The sequence below is a fragment of the Silurus aristotelis genome (assembly GCF_946808225.1).
Source record: "Silurus aristotelis genome assembly, chromosome: 2".
NCBI classification, from domain to species: domain Eukaryota; kingdom Metazoa; phylum Chordata; class Actinopteri; order Siluriformes; family Siluridae; genus Silurus; species Silurus aristotelis.
In genome coordinates, this window is record NC_139575.1 from 9,915,918 (window position 1) to 9,938,744 (window position 22,827).

At 38.4% G+C, this 22,827-nt stretch overlaps 2 protein-coding genes across 2 annotated transcripts; both read left to right on the forward strand.

Moving 5' to 3' along the window:
• The first annotated feature begins 199 nt into the window (after nucleotides 1–199).
• gpbp1l1 (GC-rich promoter binding protein 1-like 1) lies at nucleotides 200–11,536 on the forward strand. The gene is made up of 12 exons (XM_083567389.1): nucleotides 200–463; nucleotides 2,258–3,399; nucleotides 4,475–4,588; nucleotides 5,139–5,268; nucleotides 5,656–5,969; nucleotides 6,054–6,129; nucleotides 6,269–6,465; nucleotides 7,103–7,243; nucleotides 7,325–7,480; nucleotides 8,270–8,409; nucleotides 9,595–9,694; nucleotides 9,778–11,536. The coding sequence occupies exons 3-12, from the start codon at nucleotides 4,529–4,531 to the stop codon at nucleotides 9,931–9,933; spliced, it is 1,470 nt and encodes a 489-aa protein (XP_083423515.1). The 5' UTR covers nucleotides 200–463; nucleotides 2,258–3,399; nucleotides 4,475–4,528; the 3' UTR covers nucleotides 9,934–11,536.
• A 417-nt stretch (nucleotides 11,537–11,953) lies between these two features.
• Nucleotides 11,954–22,485, forward strand: ccdc17 (coiled-coil domain containing 17). The gene is made up of 14 exons (XM_083567288.1): nucleotides 11,954–12,258; nucleotides 12,871–12,975; nucleotides 13,103–13,156; nucleotides 14,180–14,300; nucleotides 14,860–14,998; nucleotides 15,101–15,208; nucleotides 15,415–15,551; nucleotides 15,627–15,749; nucleotides 16,912–17,039; nucleotides 17,244–17,329; nucleotides 18,806–19,021; nucleotides 20,074–20,281; nucleotides 20,418–20,528; nucleotides 20,646–22,485. The coding sequence occupies exons 1-14, from the start codon at nucleotides 12,046–12,048 to the stop codon at nucleotides 20,790–20,792; spliced, it is 1,896 nt and encodes a 631-aa protein (XP_083423414.1). The 5' UTR covers nucleotides 11,954–12,045; the 3' UTR covers nucleotides 20,793–22,485.
• The last annotated feature ends 342 nt before the right edge of the window (nucleotides 22,486–22,827 follow it).

Consider the following 22,827-nt stretch of genomic DNA (forward strand, 5'->3'; position numbering starts at 1 on the left):
CTGTCTCCTGATGTGTGTGTCTCAGTGTATGTGCCACATTGTCTGTCTGAGTGTTTGTCTCAGGGTCAAGTGTGTGTCCCTGTGTGGGTCTCAGTCTGTGTCTCTGCGTGTGTGTCTTAATAGATGTCTCAGTGTGTGTGTCTTAGTCTGTGTCTCAGCGTGTTCCTCGATGTTTGTCTCGGTGTGTGTGTGCGTGCGTGCGCGCGCTCTCTCCGTGCGGCGGAATGTTGTGACGCGGCCGCGCGCTCTGTGATCGATTAGCAGGTCTGCAGGAGCAGCAGACGGAAAGCGGAGAGAGTGTGTGTGAGTGTGTATGTGAGCGAGCGGAGAGCGTGTGAGTCGCTTCCAAACACAAACAGAAGAGAAGACGCGCAGGAAGCAGATGAAACCCATCGACTGTCTCGGAGCGCGAGCACGTCTGCGGGCTTAGTGGAACTCATTCGTCTGGACGGTGGACGCGCAGGTAACTTATGTGTGTGTGTGTGTGTGTGTGTGAGAGTGTGAGAGCGCGCGCGCGTGTGTGTGTGTAGCTGTGCGGGTCCCGGGTCGAGGCTGCGCTGCTCGCACAACGGAGCCATTTTGCAACAGTTTGTATTTTTGACCGACTTGCTAACGCGCTAGCGTATTCGCCGTGCTAGCGCCGAGGCTCAACACAACACTACACCACATTGCAGTAGAGTTCAGGGTCCTCAACAGCACCACAACACGAAGCAGAAGCATGTTTACCCTCTGTAAAAATAAATGAATGCACAATCATTTGCGTCATTGTTTTCATTTTGAGGAGTGACGCGTGCTTGATTCTAGCATTAGCATTAGCATGCTAGGAAGTGCACACAGACGGCCTAACGTCACGGCGCTGAGCTAGCTCGCTAATTCCTCCAACATTTACTACTCTATATTTATAATAACAACAGTATCATATAGTCATTATATTTATAAGTAAATATGTTTTGCATTCTTTGCTGCTCCACAATAGCAGTTTTGACTGACTGTTAGCATATTTTGACTAGCTTGCTAGGCAGAGTATCCAAGTTCCCTGCTAGATCTGCTAAGCTAGCTCTCAGCTAGTCATGTCTCCTTGTACTTTCCAGTATTTTCAATGTATACAAATGAACGCAAAAACAGTACAGTTGTAGACAAAGTAAGCATTTTAAACCTATAGTTTATTTATTTATACATATGTATGTGTGTGTGTATATATATATATATGTATATACATATACAAGCATTGGGTATTAACTCGTCAGTATTTAGGATACTTTCTGCTCCATGTTTCATTCAGATAATCCCATTTTCACTCCTATTCCCTGGACAGGATTCTCTGTGTGACATGAACCGTCTTATATGAAAGAACATGGCCCTCTTGGTGGTTAAAACCAAACCTCAGGTGTCTGCTGGTGGCATGTTGCTGGGTTGTAATCAGTGCAGATGATGTTAATAAGATAACACTGTTTTTTCAGTATCGCGTTACGGTTCTGTAAGCAGTACACCAGGGATCACACTTCACTTCTTCCGACCACAATTTCAGTACAGAACCGGTATCGCCTGATATCCTGTATCGACATCCTGACCGTAGGCTAGAATCAGTAGAAGTCCCTGTCAACTTGTAGGAAGTTCACCAAGTTCACAAGGTCTGACTGATTAGGTCTTGTTAGAAAAAATTTTTGTGTGTCAAATAGTCACATAGTTATGTTTTTGTTTGCATTAGTAGACTGAGGCGGAAAATGTGTCAAGTCTGATTTTTATTTCGAATTCATATTCGATTTCGTTTAGGTCATATTTGATTGCCTGGAATTGAGCACTAAAACGTAAAGATGAATGAAATCTTTTTATTAAAAAGAAAGGAACTGCAGCGAAAACCTAAATAAAGCTGAGATTTTATTTATCAAGTATATCACAGTTTCTAAAAAAGGTTTGTACATCATAAGCCTTTATACCACAGCTGTCAAAAGCTCGATTCTCATTAGATCAGTTTAGTGCCGGCTACAGATTTATTTATCTAAGCATAATTAATAAGCGTTTTAAAAAGAGAGCTCTTTAATGGTATGATGAAGCTTTCTGTAAGATACGGTTTAACAACAATGAAAGGAGTCTCCAGTGTTGGTGTAGTCTGTGTTTACTTCAGGATTTAAAATGTTAGTTTGATAATGACGTGAATATCTCTCATACAGTTTCTAAAACCTTTGCACTGTACTATATATTTTGTACATGTCTTTCTGCTGTAAGCAAATTCAGAGACCTGTGTTTCTTCTTTCAGAATTGATCTGCTGAAGTGAAGTGAAGCAGGAGGCTACTGGATATTTCCTAAACAACGCACACCATCCTACAGGAGCTACAGTTATACACCTTTGCACCCTTTTTGTCATTTTACTTTGTTTTTCGATATATATGGTGACATCACCTGTGAAATCACTGGTGTCCAGTACAGGAATGCTCCTGTTGAAAAGCTGCAGGCTCCGGTGTTGTCTGTTCGAGCGTTCTTAGATTTGATGAACTGGAAAATCCACAGATTTTTGAAGGATAAGCTCATACTTTGTTTTAGGTACTCTGGCTCTCTAACGTGATAACTGGAGGACCCCTAAAGATGATTTCAAGTTTTACTTTTGCTCTCCTGTCATCTGATATGGCTCAAAGTACAAGCTGCTGAAAGCAAAAGCAATGCCCATGACTCCGTAGCACCAAGCTCCCACAGCTTTTGTGATGTGACGCATCAGCCCCCATTGTTTTTGCCTTGATCTCGCACCCTCGCTGTTTTAATGAGGTGAACGTATTCGACTCGTGACTTTCTTCAGCGAAGCGTTGTGTGGTGCAGCCCCACGCTCTTTTCCTTTTTTTTTTTTTTTTTTTTTCCCCTCAGTGTGCATCCTCAGCTTACGATGAGTTTGTGAAAGGAGTTTCTGAACTTCAAAGCAAGCACGACGTGCTGCTTTTTTTTTTTTTTTTTTCCACTTTCTTTCTTTTCTTTTTTATTTTTCAGCCTCCCAGATACAGACCGATTGAACCCCCCCTGGGCTTTTCCTTCTACGTCATTTTTACTTTGTGTCGCTCTGAATGCACACTGCGAAATGATGGAGTGAGGGTCTCCTGGAGATTTACTGGAGCATCACAGGTTGATTGCTACATCTTGTACTTCCACCAACATCGATCAAAATAGCGTGTTTTCTTGACCACTTCGACCATTTTCCATTTTAACATTACGTGGGACAGCCAGACACCAAGACGTGGACACTTCACACACTGCACCATCCTGGAGGCTGGAATTTGTTTGTGGCGAGCATCTGCTGTTCCGTGGCTGCTGTTCAGTTGCACTCCTGAAGCTGTGTAAGGGGACCGGTGTTCGTGAGTGCAGGGACAAAGCTAAGCACAGGGCCACTGGACTACAGAGCTCACGACTCTGGGGTATGGCACCACAGTATCTCCATATAACACTATCAAATGTCTATATAATATATAAAACTATTTTCTATCTACCTACAAACCTATTTCATTTATTATGGCCACACAATGCAATTTAAAGTGCTAATCCTGACTGCCCCCCCCCTCTCTCTCTCTCTCACACACTCACTCACTCACCATTTCAGTTTTCACGTTGCAAGGCTTTATACCACAGCCGTCAATTGCTCAATTCCTATTGTTCAGAAGTTCTTGTTCATTTTCTGTATAACAGTTTGTACTTCTGAATACAGATTGTTATTATTATAATATTATGCTGCATTATCTAGCCTTATAATAAGCCGATTAAAACGTTATTTGTATATATCTTATTTGTATATTGAAACTGTTTGCAAGCAAACATTTCTGGAAAGGAGTCTACAGTGTGAGTGTAGTCAGAGTTAGCTGTTCCTTTAAGGGTCAGATTTTGAAATGTTACACTTTCACAATGTGATCTTGTTTGTATTAGTAACTTGAGTAGAAAATAAGTGAATAACTTTTCTTAAGATTGTTTTTAATTAGTCCACAGTATTAACCATTACCACAAATAAGCGTAAAGTACACACAAACTCCTACATCGTGCATTTGCGGGCAGTTTGCTTTGGTATAAGAGGAATAAAACACTTTAGAGCATGTTGTCAGTAACCAAATAATAGCATTAGCATTTGAATGGTAGGAGAGATGGTGGGTTGGGATTGGGCCAAAATTAGAGTACATTTCCTCCTGACTACATTTGAGGGAAATCATTATGGAAATAATTATGATTATTTTAAATATGCATAATTGACCATTTAGTACTAGCAAAATTCTTGGTGTTTTATACCTACTAATGAATTTAATGCATGCCGTCATATTGCTTATATGGGGCCTGCAAGTTGTCAGTTGTAAATACCAGTCTTCTAGCTTTAGTATTTATTACTAACTATGAATGCAATCAACCTTGTGCTTTTCCTGTAAAGCTCACTACTTCAGCTGTATTAATATTATTGTTTTTATTCAGTCAGATTGTGTACATGGTGGTTTTGTTTTGCTGTAATTATAGTTCAGGCCATGAGGTTTCATGCCTCGATCCACTGACGGGAGACACTGGACCTAAATGGCGCAGCATGACTTTGTTCCTGCCTGGCTTAACTTCTCCACGCCTCAGCCTGCCAAGGTGAGGAACGCACTGTACTTATATGCAAATTTATTGTTGGGGGGGGGTTGGTGTTTTTGAGATAAAGATTCATGGAAATACTGGAAACGCAAGAGCTAGTGTGTATGCAAATCAATCAATGGGGAGGTTAAACTAGTGAAATAATGCAGATCCAAACAGAAATTGAACGATCGTTTAAACCAATATAATAGTGCCTTGGAAATCACAATAATGCCTTGGGTACACGTTTATACCCTCAATAAAATGATTATTATAGAGGTTCAATTTAGAAGTGCCCCCATGCTCTGTTATCTTATCACTGATGATACCCTGTCCATATCCTGTCCAAGTGTTGTCTTGTTGTCAAATACCAATCTTTAAAATATAACAATACAAATGGTTATTTTTCATCTGTCCCCAGCCCACATCTCTGTTTTAGATAAAAGTGTGAATTTATCATGGTTTTAACAGTTTTGACCCGAACACCAATCTATAGGCTAATGAGCACCAAAAAAGATGAACGGGTCATGAATGTGTGTTTGTGACATGTGCTCTTTGGTGTTTGTCCCAGTCCCCTGCAGCCCCTCTTGAGAAACATGGTGAGCACTGTGCTCGTGGAGACGGCCGGCCGGGAGTGAGTCGTCGAAGACACAACTCTTCAGATGGCTTCTTCAACAACGATCTGCTCCGTGCTCCATCAGGTAAAGCAAACACACTCCTCATAGAGTTCAGCCGAAAGCGGATTTTACCGATAGCTGTGTTGGATCGTGCTTGCTGACGTTTTGAAAAAATGGATAGCGGATTGAAAAAAGAACGCTCCATGAAAAATAGTACTGAACTTGATTTAAAAAACTACTGAATAATGAAAATGTTTTAAAGGAAATCAGTATTTATTAATAAATATAATAAAAAAAATTGTGGCCTCAGTGATTCCCCTCTAAAGGCCTTTTATATAAGGATAGCGGACCGGATCAAAATGAAAAAAAAAAAAAAAAAGATTAATCGTTCAACCTCTACAAAGGAATTGTGCACTTCAGCTTCTTAGCGTCGGCTTGTGCACTTTGGGTAACTGTTATGGATGTTCTTAGGTGATGGGTGGCTCCAGCCATCTCTGCTGAGGCACGATTCTGTCGACTCGGGTGTTGCTAAGGGCAATCAAGGAGGTTTGGGTAGCGGACATGGCTGGAAGGAGACCCCCAGCTGGCATGGGGCCCCACGCGGTCAAGAGGGTCCTCACCACCACCACGGGCGCCATGCCAAACGCGGAGGAGACAGGGAAAGACAAGGTGGCCATCGGCAGCGCAACGGCAACTTCCATCCACGCAAAGGCGCCCACTTCCAGGACCGTTACTCTGACGAGGAGCGCAATGACGACAAGCTTAAGTTTGTTGAAGAGGATTTTGTGAGTGTATTTTGTGGCATAATTCTGACTTCGGTCCAGGTTTCATTTTTGTTGTAGGTTTGTAATCCTCTCTGTACCATGCAGCCCTCCCTGAATCCAGAGACGTCCGGGAAGCCAGTGAGTCAGGCTCGCGCTGTGGGAACTCCAGCAGGCGTGTGGGGTATGGACACACGTTTGTGTGCATTTTATGTAAAACATGAAGGATTTTTTTTTGTGATGCGATACACACACATAATGCATGTTTGAATGTTTATTTATGTGTAAGCAATTATCTGTTCTTCCTGTACTTTTTTTTTTAGAGAATCCTCCTAGCGCTAAGCAGGCTGTGTCCAAGATGCTGGTCATTAAGAAAGTGTCTAAGGAGGACCCCAGTGCTGCATTCTCTGCAGGTTTTGCCAGCGCCGGCCCTCTGCCTGCAAACGGCTCCAAAGTCCCCATCACTGGACCCAGTGTCTACAAGAACCTTGTTCCCAAACCTGCTACTGCCCCAACTAAGGTATTTCACCATTAATATAACAGAACTTTTGTGGTTTAAAAGGTCTCAGATCAAGGTGAAGGGTCAGGTTTCACTTTTAGAGCCTTTTTTAACCTCACTATTTATTTACATATTAATTAGAGATTTAAAGTAGGAGCAGAACAGACAGAAGAAGATTGACTTCAAAATGCAGTGCAGCTCTATGACTTGTGCTACCTTACCTCAGAGGTTTGGCTAGCGATCTACGAGATGATAATCGTTGGTTTAATGGATCTATTTGCATGAACGTTGAAACTTTGGAAGCTCTTTAAACACTGTGTACAGATGATGAAGTGAGAGACCTGAGCAGACTGAAGCACAGTTGCATTAGTTTTTTTTGTTTGTTTTTGCAATAGATAACAAAACTAAGGACTCAAGCAGCAGTGTGTGTAATGTACAGACTATTAACCAAAGTGAAAGAAGATTTAAAGTTGGCTTGATTTACAAGTTAAATCTCGAATGCTGGTGAACTTTATGTATTCATTTCGAGGTTCAAATCAGCTAGCTTTCGGTTAACATCTGCCATAACCATATATTTTGATCATTTTTATGTATTTTGTTACATGCAAGTGTTCAGATGCTCTAAATCCTTCTTTGCTGTTTTTTTTTTCTTTCTCAGACTGGCCCTTGGAAACCTAACGGAAGGGAAACTAAAGTGGGTTTGCATTTCTCTGGTCGGGATTCAGCCTTCACCAGCCCTGTGTCTGTGACCAAACCTCTGACCCCGGTCAACGCACCCCCCCACGGCACTCCAAAAGAGGTGAGTAGAAATGCAGGGTGGACAGGACAGGGTTGTGCTACCTTCATTTCTTCATGCCTTTTTCCTTTCTCTCTCTCACAGCCACCTTCCAGCACTACTCCTCCAATAGACATCACTCCTCCTCGGCTGAAGCTGATGCGACGAGGCACAGACCGTAAGAGCGAGTTCCTGCGTGGACTCAAGGACGAGAGGAACGGGGAGATGGGCAACTGCCACAGCCCTGGAGCTCCAACAGAGGTAAGAATAAAAATTAAAAAAAAGAACATGTGATGCTTTTGCCTCAGTATGGGCATATTTTTTGGTTCTATTCTTCACTTTCCTCCCTTTTTTATATCCTGAGGTGGGAATACAGGGAAAGGGAAATTAGCAGCAATAGAAGACTTTGCTTACTGAGATGTTGTCAAGCTTGATCGTTGTGAAGTATTAGATTAATTGCTAATGCTTTCACTTATAACAAAATGTACACACTTGTATGCCTGGGATACACACACAGTCACAGGCGACACTTTATCCTAGAATCCCTTCGCTGTTCAGAATAGGGTTTGTGGAGGAGGGTTCTAAATTAATTTGGAGGAGAACATCAAAGAAAAAGTACATTTTTATTTAGCAAATATAATTAGTTGTCATATTGACTGATTATTAATTTAAAATGAAATCTAAACAAGTTTACAAATGCCTTAAACTAACAAGTTTAGGTTAAAAACGACATTACGGCGTAACCCGTGTAGGTTCTGTAGGTGAAACAAATCTCTAATGTACCATGTCAAATAAATGTAATGGTACACCATTGCTAATTGAAATAGTTAAAAATATATATATCTTTGCCGGGTTCATACTTTAGGCTGTGGATATTTTGAACAAAGAAAAGTTAAAATAGCCATAACTTTCGATATTATCCGATTTATTGAAATTCTGGCAGTTTTAATGGAAATCAAGAAGTTATTTCATATGATTGAAAGGTGTGGAAATTAGTGTCATATGTGTGATGGAGTACGATTAATTATTGTGCCTTTTGGTGTGTTTCAGGGAGATTTTGGTGTGTTTCAGGGAGAAAGCAGTACTCCTGAGCCTAAAGAGTACGGGGAAGGCCACGAGAATGGCATGTCTCATTCTCTTAGTGACTCAGACACTGAGCACCTATCCAGTTCACTGGAGGCCGAACACCGGTCAGCATTTTCACACACACAGCATTCACTGATGAGCATTACTTTAGTTGCAGTGCATACATGTAGGGTTAGGATGAATTTGGAGATAGCCATGTTGATAAACATGAAAGTGTGCTGCTTTTTCTTTATTTTTTTTTCTTAATTTTTTCTCTTTTTTTTTTTTTAACTCCACTATCAGCATCCACATTTCAATTCCCCTTCCTGCCTGCTGTGGTTTTGGTGCCGAAGACAAATGAGAGGTCATTTAAAGTAGCAGGAGATTTTAAATTGCAGAACAATGATGTGCTGTTGGTTTACTACCATTAAATTCAAGTCCTGATATATTTATTTATATATTTATTACTTAAAAAAAAAAAAAAGAAATAGTTATGTGTGGAATAAATGGAAAATGTCTCAAGAAACTACACGCTTTTTTTTTTTTTTTTTTTAACCTCTCAATTATTTATTTTTTTTTATATTAAATATTTTATTTTTTAATTTATTAAAACCGTCATATTGGTTTTTAAAGAAGTTCAGCCCAATAAAGCTTATTTACAGTACATACAAAAACAAATTAGATACTATAATTTCCACTTAAACTACAGCTGTGTTAAATTCTGATTCTTGATGCTGATTGGTCAGAATGTGTTGATTAATTTTCCGATCTAGTGGTTTAAGTGGAAATTGTAGTGTCGTCAGTACTATTTTTTTGTATTGTACTGTAAGTTTTATTAGCCCTTTTAAAAAAGAAACAAAAATTCATTAATACTTTGTTTTAATTTGATCCTATTTATAGTAACAAGGACATTTATGGCAGATGTTAATCTATGATTGGCTTTAAAAATGTTAAAGTTTCTCTGAGGAAAGTGTCTGCGCTTTGTAGAGAGGGAGAGGTTTACGCTTTTTGTTGCTGAAATTCTATAACAAAATAACTATGTAGTGGAGCTCAGTATATGAAAATGGGTTTGCACTGGCACATGGTTGTGGTAGAAGAGGAATAATACTGTTACAGGAAAATACTTTTAAATTCTATAGCAACACATTTGGGAATATTTTTTTGGTATTTCCCAGATCGTTTAAGTCCTTATATAATAGCAACAGTTCGAATAGAGCTTTAGGTTTAGGGTGCATTTGAAGTTACCTTCAGAACCCAGAGTAGTTTCTTCTTCATCTATTAATGTCGTCTCCTTTTTCCTCTCTGTGTAGGCTGCTTAAAGCAATGGGCTGGCAGGAGGATACCGAGAACGATGACTTCCAGCCTCTCACTGAGGACGAACTTAAAGAGTTCCAGGCTAAGACTGAGCAGGTACACCTCCTAATGATACGCAGGGAAGTTGTGTTCTAAGTGTAAATATTTGAAAGTAAATCTTAAATCTTGCTTTGGTGCAGATGAAGAAGAACGGGCTAGGGCGGAACGGTGTGCTCCTGAAGCCGCGCACTGTGGCTCTGCTGGGTTGGAGGAACTCCACCAACGCCGGCCTGGATGAAGGCTCCGAGTCTGAGACCAGCAGTAGCAGCCAGACTTCGGATGACGAGGACACCTAACGTGGCTTTAAATCTCCCTCTGTCCTCTTCCTCAATCACTCTCGCTCACATTCATTCTGTCTCTCTTACATCATACCTTTACATTTCAAGCGAAAAGAAATCGATCGGATATATTGTTTCCATGGACAAGAGCCATCAGTCATATCCCAGTGCGAGCGAGCGAGAACACTGAAATGACATGTCATGGGCAATTTGTTTTTCTTTCTTTCTTTTCTCTCCTGTTCACATGTTTTTTCCCCCCTTTTTTCCTCCCCAAACTAGAAATGTCTATCTAAAGCCACACACGTGTGCACACACATACATACATACATACACACATACACACACACATACACACACACACACACATCCCCACCAGATATTTTTTTTTTTGTTTTTGCTTGGGAAAAAAAACTAACTCATAATAACACCAATTATAACCGTGACTTAACGTGGAATATGACTTCATCTGAATGTTATATAAAATGGCTTTGACACCTTTCTTAAATATATATATATATATTTTTTCCTTTTTGCGAAAACAATTCGTAGCATTAGTGTTAAGACGAAACAATCATTGTGAGCCCCTAACAGCGGCATTGCTCCCAGTCCCTCATAGAAATGAACACAAGCCAGCAAGAAAGCACTAAATCGAAAGCCCAAATATATATACCTTTTTTTTTTTTTTTTTTCTTTTTTTTTTTAGTACAGTTTGGCAGCTAAGATCCAAGCCCTTCTCATGTGTTTGACTCCAACTGTACTGGTTCCACTGTTCTCAATCTGCTTTTTGAAGTACACGTGAGCAACGTACCGTCAAAAGTGATGCGTCGGGTTTGAGAATATATTGCCAGAGTGATGAGGAAATCATTATTAAAAGGCAGTAATAGAGGGAAGCTTAACTGAACAATGGGTTTTCTTTGGATGAACATTATAAACATGACCTGTCCAGGTGCAGTGAACAAAAATCTGATTTTAGCGATTGCCGAAATTCAAAATGGTTGTTCTTGTTCTGTAATCATTATAGTTAATGTGTTCCTGAAGCCAGATCGTTAAGGTTAAGCATCTTACAAGTCAGCCGTTGCATTGCATCAATTTCATTGGTTGCACTTGCAAAAAAAATAAATTAAATAATAATCAGAGGAAATTGCAGCCTTGTCAAGCACATGAATCCACCGGCAAGAAATGTACTTGCAGTGATGGATTTCTAATTGGCTCGTTAGAAGAAGAAAAAGAGTATTTAGTCTGTAGAGCTTTCCTCTTGGCTCCGACTTATACACACAAGTTCTGTTCTGTTCACTAATGTGTTTACGAGAACTCTAGATGCTCGTCTGTCCATGCAGCTGATAGAACAGTAGATGCCCATCTGCAAAAGTTCTGTATTTCATGAGGGACTGCTGGTGGAAATTGATGCATCTCCATTTTTTTTGTACCTTGTTTTTGCTGATAGGGTATAAAAAGGCTTTATTACAGAATTTAAGTTTCTTTTTTATGTTGGTACAGCTGTAAAAAATCCCACCTAAATAGGTTTTTTCTTCTTTTGTTTGCATTATGTTGTTCCTGCAGCCTTGATATTCAGGGTGGATTGTAAAAGAAAATATAAGAATAAAAATTGTGAGTTTTGGAAGACGGCGATTATTTTGTTAACGTTATTGGCAGGTAATAAGGTGTCGTATAAGGGTTTCTGTATAAGACAAAGCAACTAAACCTGCTGCAGCTTGGAGGGGGGGGGGCTGAAGACAAAATTGTAATAAATATTTTGCACCAATTTGCCAAATATGTCTACCATTTGGTTTTCTGCCCAGGTGTTTGCACAATAATTAAAAGAATAATAATTATAAAATCAGCTTCATGTGGCCTGAAGGAAAGAGATGAGGTGTATTATGAGCAAAAGATGAGAACAGAATGTCTAGCTCATTTCTCATGCTAATGATGAATGAATTGTGTGCTGTATCGAGTTCTTTATCAGCGTCCTTTGTTAAGTTGAATCGACATGGTGACTGTAACCAACAAACAGATCTTCAGCAGCTGAGAGAAATGAGTGGTGAAACTGAAAACAGTTTCGTGTAACTACAGGTTTAATAATGTCTGTAAGCACTCGGTGAAAGTTGGTCAATTTTTACGCAAGTGTCTGAAATGGAACATCTGGGAGAGTTCGGTTGTTGTGATTGTAACATGGTATTTCGCTCTCTGGGCCTTTTGGACAAACACAAGTCCCGGTTTTGTATAGGAAGCTCCATCGGAGACCCGACAGTGCTGAGGCGAGGACAGGAGAAAATCTCCAAGGCTGAAAAGTTGGATCAGGGGGCATTACGCCCCAGAAAGACAAAGACTCCTGATCTGATTCATGTAAGTAAATCTGATAGTATTTCAGAAAGTGCTTGATTGTGATAGTTACACAGGACAATTTATATTGTTCATTAATGAAATTATTAATAAATCTTATTGTTCAATTACTTTTATTTCATGAATATTTTGAAATAGCTAACCCTAACGATTGCACTCTCAAGATCCTAGTGATGGGAATTGTACCTCTTTTCACAGAGTCACATTGTACAACTCCGATCGACAACAGGAGCCGACTCCCAAAACAACTCTTCCAATGTTTGCGATATTTTAATTGATGGTTGCTCTTTGCTCAACTGTGCTGATGTTTACTGTCTAAGCAACACAATACTTTGCCTTTGAATGTATCAAATTTAAGCAAATGTTGAAGGGTTTACCGGTTTGCAAATCTGCATACCTTCAGCATCCCAAACCTCCTGTTATTGTGTGTGCTCTTCAGTTAGAACATTCATGTCATTATAAAACCCATATGATCAATAACGCTTGGATCTTAAGATGCGAACATCTGTGTAATTCTCCATTCTGATTAGAATGAATGTATTGATTCGTTTACCAAAACAGCAGCATTCTAAAGTGCTGAGACTAAATCTATTACCTTTATTTGGGTGTCTGCAGTTGAGAGAGCAGAGAGAAAAACTTCTAAGGCAGACTGACAGACGAGAGACCCACAGAGAGCTCAGTGTGACTGACTGTCTGGCTTTTAACCAGCTCACTCGTGAGGTGCGAGGTCGTCTTCTTGGAGTTCAATATAAATAGAAAAATTCACTGTTTATTAATGAGCATTTCAGTGGCTACAGAGTCGATCAGATCACGTTTGATTTTTTTTTTTGTGAATCCCACATTTTAGTTTCATAAGCTCAGGGTGTCTGTTGAAGAGAGTCTCCCCAGAAGACACAAAGAGGTCAGTTTTTAAGTGTTACTCTCAATTTGTAGTTAATATGGAAATTTGAAAATACAACCAGTAGTGAGTTGATTCCTTCTGTGTACATTTGGGGGGAAAAAAAATATATTTTAATAAAAAAGGTTCTGGGTGTATGGGATTTTACAGCCATGATGCTCCACAGAGATCATTTCAGCTGGTCCACAATATAGATATAGACGATGTACACTGATCAGGCGTAACATTGACATTATAACATTATGAGCGGTGAAGTGAATAACACTAATTATCTCATCATCATGCCGCCTGTTAGTAGGTGGGATATTAAGCAGCAAGAGAACATTTTGTCCTCAAAGTTGACGTGTTAGAAGCAGGAAAAATGGGCGAGCGTAAGGATTTGAGTGAGTTTGACAAGAGCTAAATTGTGACATCTAGACAACTGGGTTAGAGCATCCCCAAAACTGCAGCTCTTGTGCGATGTTCCTGGTCTGCAGTGGTCAGTATTTTCAAAAGTGATCCAAGGAAGAAACTGTGGTGAACCGGCAAAAGGGTCATGGGCGGCCAAGGCTCATTGATGCACATGTGGAGCAAATGCAGGCCCATGTGATCCGATTCAAAGGACGAGAAACTGTAGCTCAAACTGCTGAAGAGTTCATGATGTTAATGCTCGAAGGGTCAGAACTGTTTTAGCAGCAAAAGGGGGACCAACACAAAATGAATCAGGTGGTCATAAAGTTATACCTAATCAGTGTAGATATAGTAAAGTTTTCATGTCACGTATATAAGGTTAATATCGTAATATAAGGTTAATAATACCAATTTATTTGTAATAATTTCAGTGCAATAGTTATGTGCAATAACTTGTATAATTATCATCTGTTTTACTGCTGCTACACATTTCCGTACAGAGTATTTCAATAGGGTTGGAAAATCATTGATCGTAAAGCATCTATACTGAATATACAACATAAAATGTAGCCTTTACTCTACATTTCTTATATTATGTGGGATCAATAAAGTATTCTGATTCTGATGATGATAAAGGAAATGTATCCAGGCAGACAGCAGGCTAATGGAGACAAACTTCAGGAAGTGTGTAAACTCCATGAGCAAAAGCTGTCTGAGATTCGGGCGCACACATTCGAGCTGGAGCAACAGAGAAAGGGTGAGTCTTTGCCATTCCTGATTCATATTGCAGCAATCAGGAGAAAAGGTGGATTCAGATGTTCAGAGAAACGGATATTGACTGGGATGGAAGGCGTCACGGATGATGATGCGAGTTCGGTGAAGACATCTGCTGTGGGGAAGGTGCTCAATGGTGGGTAATTGGGTGCCAGTAATATGTTGTGTGCAATTAATCAGGAGGCTCTCAATGATGCAAAAGCTAAAATCTATTAGACCATATGAATAATATCCTCAAGAAGTATAGACACTGTTAGACCTTCCTAATCACATTTGAATTATTCTGGTGCCAGGAAGGTTCCTCAGACATGTGGACAACCCGGGAGCTGGAGATACACTCCACTTCAGTTCCATTCATTTAGACAGGGGAAAGTCTACTGCTGTTAGAATTTAAAAAGTTCACAATGAGCTCTTTAGTGATCAACATACTGTAGTGTAAGAGAAATAAAGCACTTACTGAAAACTAAGTAATTAGACACATGTATATAAAAGTTTGTGCACACAGTATAAAGTTTTCAGCCTTTTTTTTCTTTTGCATTTAGAGATTGAACGTCAGATGGCCCTGGTTGGAGATAATGGAACAGCTCAACTAAAGGAGATGCTGCATGAGCTAAAAGAGCAGGAAGAGAGAAATGAGGAGGTTCTGTACCGACTCAGCACTCGGATCAATGCACTACAGGGGTGAGAGACAGTGAGAGAGTGGATGAGAGTGTATCATTTGGACCAATAAGATGCATTTGTCCACTGCATTTCATTACACGGTTGAACTGAATTTATTTTAAGGGTGAAAGATACTAATATTACATCAGAGCAGCTAGATGACAGAAAGACACAACATATCAACTTTGACCTCATCTCCTCTGTGGATGGTCCTTTATCCAGCCAGATCAGGTTTGGCTCTGCATGATACCAGCTTGAATATGAATAGTCTGAATTAGTTTGATTTATTTCTACAGGAAACTTTAGGCCTCAGTGCTGTAATAAAAAAAAAAAAAAGAGAGAGAGAGAGAAATTTGTTAAATCTGTCTCTTAGAATTTTGGTTATATTTACTTCCCATCTCCTCAGAGAAGCATGCTTTTTTTTTTTTTTTTAACAGATCTTTACAGCTAGCCTATGTACAGTCCGGTGGTGTGGATCCAGAGGTTCTGGCTCAGCTGTATGACCTGCAGGCTGAGGCACACACCCTGGAGCAGAGCAGACCTGCAGATGAGGAGCAGACAAGGAAGAAAAGACGTGAGTAATACACTGTTTGTGCAGCTTTGCTACATCCTTCTGAGGAAGCTTGTAATTCTTTATTGTTGTTTTTAGGAATGAAGACTTCTCACCCAGCTTTAGACTCAAGTATAATAGCAGTGGAGAACGGAAACCAGCAACTGGAGGAACAGATCATTAAATTGCAGATAGACAGAGAGAGATGCAGAGGAAGAGCTGGTAACACAAGCTTTAAAATAATTATATATGATCTTTAGGTATTATTTTTCCAAATATTATTGAAAACACTGAATTTGACTTTATAGTCTCAAAACTGGTTAAAAATAAATAAATAAATAAAGTAATAAATAAATAAAAACAAAAACAAACAAAAATATATATATAATGTGTGTGTGTGTGTGTGTGTGTGTGTGTGTGTGTGTGTGTGTGTGTGTGTATATATAAATATATATATAAGTGTACGTGTGTGTATGCCAACCCAACATATCCATGTGTATCCAAGTGTATTATTAGCATTAGCTTGACATGTTTGATGCCATCACATCTTATGCCATGTATTTTCTCTGATGTAATGGTAGGTTTGTTATGAAAAATACAAAAAACCCACCAGAATGTGCTGTTATTATTATTATTATTATTATAAAAAAAAAAAAAAAAGTTTTCTGCCCCGACAGTAGGGACTCCTTCAATAAATGTATAGCATGCACCAAACGATATTGTAATGACGTAAGATGGGGATTTATTAAGATTGGTGATTTACAGTTCAGCCAGAAATACTGTCCAGGCTGATGTTAAATTAAATAAAGTAAATTTAGCAACACATTTATATATTTAGTCACTAATATAAAAAAAAAACCCAGGCTATTCACAAAATATAACAAAATAGTGTTAAATAAAAAAAAAAGTAATAAATGGAAAATTATTCAACACCTGATTCACTTATTAAAGATTAGCATATGTACTGTTTTTGCAAAGATAAAAAATGTAAATGTAACAAAAATTTGTAATATGCAGATGTATAATATATAGCATGTATATGATATTGTGCTACTCTGTTGTTTTGACTGCAATTTTGTGGAAAAAATTTGGTCAGTTTTACCTTTTCAACACCAAATACAAAACAATAAAAAAACTAGGAAGCATCCTAATTAAAATGTTTATTTGATATTGTAAACTCTGTCTGGTTTCTGACTTTTACTCGCTGTACAAACTGGATCAGAGTGAGTAATAAAAGTAAATTAATTATTGAGCGAAACGATCCACCTAAAGAAAATCTAGGTGTCTGAAGTGTATTTGTGCAGTGTAGTAGTCGGATTCATAGCGAATCAAGAATTGTCAATATTAACCATCTACTGGCTGCATCTTTGACTTTCTGCTGTAGCTGGTTCAGAGCTCGATCTGATCCAGAGGCGTCACAACTCTCAGGTTGCCAGCCTGCAGGCTGAGATCTCCAACCTGAGAAGAGAAGTGGAGAAAACCACAGAGAGAAAAACTCATCTTCCTGTTCATGTAGGTTTCATCTGTATTTAACATATAATTTATATCTGTAGAATAATGGCCCATGAGCTAAGCTTGTATTATAAAAAGAGGTCTGGTAGAGCTACAAATGGTACTATTGTATAATATATGTTTAAACACTAGGCACTTTAGGCAACATTTTCTTTTTGAGAGCATTTTTTTAACCTAATAGAGTCATTTAAATGAATGTTGCAGGAATACGGTTCATGGGAGCGTTCCCTAATGGACAGACGTGTGTTTGACATGGTGGACTCTCTTGCTCCTGCTCCATATGATCCCGTGTGAGTCCAGTTCTTTCCTCTGATCAATAAAACAGTGTGCAGTTATTTAAAAACTGCATAAGCAAAATGAAAGGACTTATTGTCTCCCTTGTTTACATATCAAAACTAATTTAATTCCAATACTGGCACATCCCAAAGAGAGTTATTGTCTTACAACATAGCATTTTGTAGACACACATTTTTCATTGATTGAAGAATGACGTCATGTTACAGATACATGTAATGATGTAGAATGTCTATGGTCCTTCTATCGGTTAGGTTACAGTCGTTTTCCCCCTGATTAGCCTTCTTTTTTTTGGTCTGAGATTGCAAAATATTGATGATTTTATATGCTATATTGAAAATGATTTGAAATAATTCCAGAATTATTCCTTCTTTGTTTTTTGTTTTTAATAACCAGAGTTCGGGGGAGTCGTTGCAGTAGATTTTAGGCTTTGGGGATTTGTGTTAATTCATGTAAACCATATAAAGGTGTTGAGGACAGGACACTAACTTTACAAGTCACTTGAGTTCTACGCATTCAACCTGGAATGATTTCATGTAGCCAGCTTCATGTGTGCACAAACCTAGGCCTCTTAGATCCAGTAAATGGAAATTATAAGGCTACAGTGTACATCATTTATAATCTTGTGCTTCAACTTTGTGGCAAAAGTTTAAGTAAGATGTATCTCATGGGTCAAGTTTGACAAGCTTTTGGATATAATGTGTATTTTTTCAATGATGTTAAAGTAATGTGGAAGATGTGGAAAGAGTAACAAATTATTCTACTCAAGTTAAATACTGTTACTTTAATGAAATTTTACTTCAGCACAAGTACAGTTTCTGGTCTGAAAATCTACTCGAGTCAAAGTAGCTCATTTAAAATTTACAATAATTTTTTAACAGCAGGGTCGGGGTAGGGGATTCTAGCGTAGATCAAAAGAAACAAGGCGATAGAAATCTCAAACTAGATTTTAATGTGAAGAAACATCTTTACAAATTGTGATACAAAAACAAAAAAAAAAAAACCTAGTCCATGACTTGAGTCTAATGTGAGGTTATACACTTTTGCAGCAAAGAAATATCTCATTATAATGTAATTTAGGGTGAAGAGAGAATCACAAATGTAATGTCAGAATTCAGTACAAACTTCCCTTTTTTTTTTTTTTTTTTTATAATTTTATTTATTTAATTTAAATTTTTTTTTACTCTAACAGATATGATTTAAAATGTAGTTAATACATGGAACATAGATTTAAAAAAAAAAAACAGCGCATAATCTACTAAACTAATAATTCCAGTAATGCGTGTAAATGCAATTCGTTACTTTCCACCTGTGCGAAGTGGTGAACCTGTTGGATGATTAAAAATAAAACGATAAGAACAATGGTTTGTTAGTGCACTCATTTGTCTAGAACATGTATTGCAATAACGATAAATGCTAAACTGCAGTCATTATAAATTATAAATTGAGGATGTTTTCTTTTTTCTGGACAGGTCTGGATTTGCGATCTTCTATGACATGGTCCTTGGATTGGATGCCATGTTCAGAACAGTTCACCTGGTAACCAGGCTGTACTCTGGGGGACAAGAAATCGGGCGGCCCATCCTCATGCCACCTGTCCACTGCCAGCCTGCTGGGGCTTTAACCGCTACACTGAGGGGCCATGCTGAAAACTACACCTTACTAGCTGTTAAACAGCCTGTGCACAGGTAATTGTAGAGGTTTAATCCTGATTTATTTAGACACACTCATTCGGTTCTGTAATAGACTGTCCACATGGTTGGATTTTGTTCTAATCTTTATCTGCCTAAACATTGGGGATTTAATGAGATGATAGGGGCACATATTTAGGATTCACACCATTATTTCACTGTTGAACTAATGGTTTAATATTTGATTATAATAATGCGTTTGTTCAAAGTGACCTACAATCACCTTATTATATATTGTATATTATATATACAATTACATTCAATTAGCTTTCGGTGTTTTACAAACCAGCTTCATATCACAGCCATATTTATTGCCTGCAGCCAAGGCCTGTTCATGATGTGACTTAATTTGTATGAATTAAAAAATTACTGCCATGTTGCTTTTCACACACGGGATATTAATCTGCTGTACGGTTTCACTCCATTCTGAACTGTAATTAATATAAGCTAATAGTATAAGCTAATGCAAACTGCTACAGTGACTTAGAGCTGCAATGGCCGTGAACAGTTAAGATTTCAGTGGTGCACCAGGAAACAGCTGAGTGGACATTCAGTATTACACAGATGAGGATGGTTCTGTTTTGAGTCTGGTTCCTCCTACGGTTACTTCCTCATACCATTTTAGGGAGCTTTGCATAAATATAAAATGTATATTTTAATCTATTTATCTCTGTAATGCTGTTGTAGGACAATTTGTTAAACGCACTATACAAAATAAAACTGAAGTTCGTCGATGATCTGAATAGTTATCAGTCCATGTACTTGACCTTAAGACCAAGACAGAGTTCTAACCTAGAAATCTGAAGAGTTTTAATACTATGACTTACAGATTATCACTACTTTAGTTTAACCTTTAACTACACACAGCTTAATTACAAAACAAAATGTCTGTTACTCATCAATTATAATGAATCTGTTTGTTATACCATATGGTCATACCAAGTTAAACACACCAGCTCAGTTAATATTTTTTTAAATATATAATTATACCATTTTGGATAGACATTTTTGGCATTTTTTTCAATGAAAACCTTTCTGAAAACTGACAGGATGCAGCCATCTTCATCTCTCTACTTGGTGGTGGAAGTTCAGATTGCTGGCAGATTTGAATCATATGATCAACAGATGCAAGGCTGGTCCAAGCTGCAGCTCTTTGACAATCACAACCAGGTCCAGAGTGGATTCTGGAAACTTCCTTTTCGCACTCTGCCTGTGAGGCCTTCCCTCAGCCCAGGCCAACTCAACTCTGTACCTCAGGTTACAGTCTTCAAACTTGTAGCATCCTAGTCCATAGACTTTAATACGACTCAGAGGTGTTGGTTCTGTATGTAGAACAATGCTCATGTACAGTGTGTTCTCATTTAATTGTTGCTCTGGTTTCCTCTGTGATCAGTTGGGAAACATGGAGATCTGCCTTCGCTTAGTTAATGCTAGGGATGGAGATGTACAGTCACTTGCTAAGATCGATTCTAACAATAGCAGGCAGTACAAATACCCTCCAGTGGTATGCAACATGGTTTCATTCATAACATTCCTATTAATCTGTATATTCCTGCTAGTTTTAAATTCGTCTCATTGTTTTTACTTTAACACAGCTTCATTTTTTTTGTATTAATTGCAGGTCCTTTCACACTCGAACACTGACATGGAAAGACAAAGATCCCAGCCAAAAACATCACAACGTTCATCCAATCCCTTTCTTCCATCATTGCCTCAAACTAATCGTGTGGATCCTCCCCCTAAGGACCCTGATCCAAGGAGAGAATGAGAAATGAACCACAAACCAATCACACTTGTTGATTTTCATGATGTGTTTTGGGTGCATTCTAATTATGACATATTTACATCATCGCTCTGATAAATGCTTAATTGTTATTGTCCTGAATGTGATTTACTGTATGTAACTACAGATCTGACAGCGGGGCAAATCACAGCTTTATTGTCATGTTATAGTTTTCACATTTTTTAAATAAGTCTCCAGTATCAGAGGTTGACAGTAGATGTGTAGTTCTACAACATAATGTCTAAACGTTTGAATGTTAATTTTATCAGTTGACAAAATGAAAAGAAGATGAACAGAAGAAACCAAATCAAGATTTGGTGTAACCACACTTTGGCTTTTAATTCTTACTCTTGCAGGGATTTTGTAGGATCTGATTCAGGTGTATGATTAACTAGTTATTCCAAGCAGGTCCTAAGATCATCAATTCCATGTGTAGGCTGAAACACAGACATGAACCGAAACAAAGACAACTGAGGAACATGCAAAATGAGGTTGTGGAAGACAGTTTGAGGTAACAGGTCATCAGCCAAGGCAAGACTGAGCTCAGCAACAGTATTTTTGATGCAGTTTGTGGTTTCAAGCTCTTCTATTTTGAAAAAGCACAAATAATGTGATGGCAATGTTGGGGACAGAAGACTCAGTGGTCGGCCAAGGAAAGACAAATTATTCTTACTTTGACATCGGAAGATGTCCGTCACTAAATATCTGGCAGAAACCAGATACCCAGGTACAGCCATCTACTATCCAGATAAGTCTAGAAAAATGTGGTCTTTGTGGAAGATTTGCAGCCAAAGAGGACACAAGGAATCACATGGACACATGGAAACAAGTATAAATCATGGAATCGGGGTGCAGAGAAATAGCAGCCGGTTTTTTGGACTGATTACTCAAAATGTTAGATATTTGGCTGTAGCAAAAATTTAGTTTACTAAAGGGTTGGAGAGCACAATGATTAGTGTCTACAGACAACAATGAAGCATGGTGGAGGTTGCTAAACTTTTGGGGCTGCAGTTCTGTAAATGGAGACTTGGTCACGACTAATGGAGTCCTCAATGCTAAGAAATACCGGCAGCTACGTACTTATCCATCTTGCAAAAGCGTCAAAAAGGCATCTGATTATCTGATCTCAAGACAACTGAAGTCTGATAATCTGATAAACCTGATCTCAAATAGTCTTGGATTACATGAACACATGAGAGAGAAGGATCTGAGAAGCCTACATCCACAGATCAGTGTTTAGTTCTCCTAGATTTTTGAAACAACCTGCCTAAAGAGTTCCTTCTAAAACTATGCAAGTCTTACTAAAATAATTGATGCTGTTTTAGGTTCACACCATATATGGATTTTATTTTTCTTCTGTTCATTTACATTTTCTTAATTCAAACATTGTTAAACTTGTATTTTACAGTATTGATTAAAAATTTACAAAAATAATCCAATACAAACCAACACTTTTTTAAATTGCTGCTCAAATAAGAGGGGAAAAAGAGCAGTGTTTGTTATTGGAAAAAATAAGTGTTTCATCCATATGGTCATTTGTGAATAGCAATTTCCCAATGTTATAATTTCTGAAGACGTTGTAATGCAAAGAGTCTATTAAACAAATTTCAAAATTTTCTTTTAAATGTGTTCACAATCTACAGCTGCACCAACTCAAAGATAAAATATCTACCTCCTTTTATTCAATACTGGGAGTGGCAGCTTGTAATTGATGTTTGGCCAGACATACTTGATGTGTAAAATTTACTTTCTCCCTCTTGTGTTTTTTGGCTATTTTTATCTTTATGTAGTTAAAAACATGCTGCCACCAGACATCAAGTTTGTGCAAACTAACGTTCAACACCTTCAAAACTCCTTTTCTAAACTTTCCAAATTGACAATTATACAGAACATGTTGAATAATCATCTTTGGCTGCTCCCATTAGGGGTCGCCACAACGGATCATCCGTCTCCATCTGCCTCTTTCACACCAACTACCTGCATGTCTTCCCTCACCACATCCATGAACCTCCTCATTGGT

Bases quoted from the DNA above. Each gene is read 5' to 3' on its own strand.
- gpbp1l1 (XM_083567389.1), top strand. From the start codon at position 4,529: ATGGCGCAGCATGACTTTGTTCCTGCCTGGCTTAACTTCTCCACGCCT. The intron at 4,589-5,138 runs GTGAGGAACGCA...TGTTTGTCCCAG, and splicing joins CCACGCCTCAGCCTGCCAAG to TCCCCTGCAGCCCCTCTTGA. The intron at 5,970-6,053 runs GTGAGTGTATTT...TGTACCATGCAG, and splicing joins AGTTTGTTGAAGAGGATTTT to CCCTCCCTGAATCCAGAGAC.
- ccdc17 (XM_083567288.1), top strand. From the start codon at position 12,046: ATGGAACATCTGGGAGAGTTCGGTTGTTGTGATTGTAACATGGTATTT. The intron at 15,552-15,626 runs GTGAGTAATACA...TGTTGTTTTTAG, and splicing joins GCAGACAAGGAAGAAAAGAC to GAATGAAGACTTCTCACCCA. The intron at 19,022-20,073 runs GTAATTGTAGAG...GAAAACTGACAG, and splicing joins GTTAAACAGCCTGTGCACAG to GATGCAGCCATCTTCATCTC.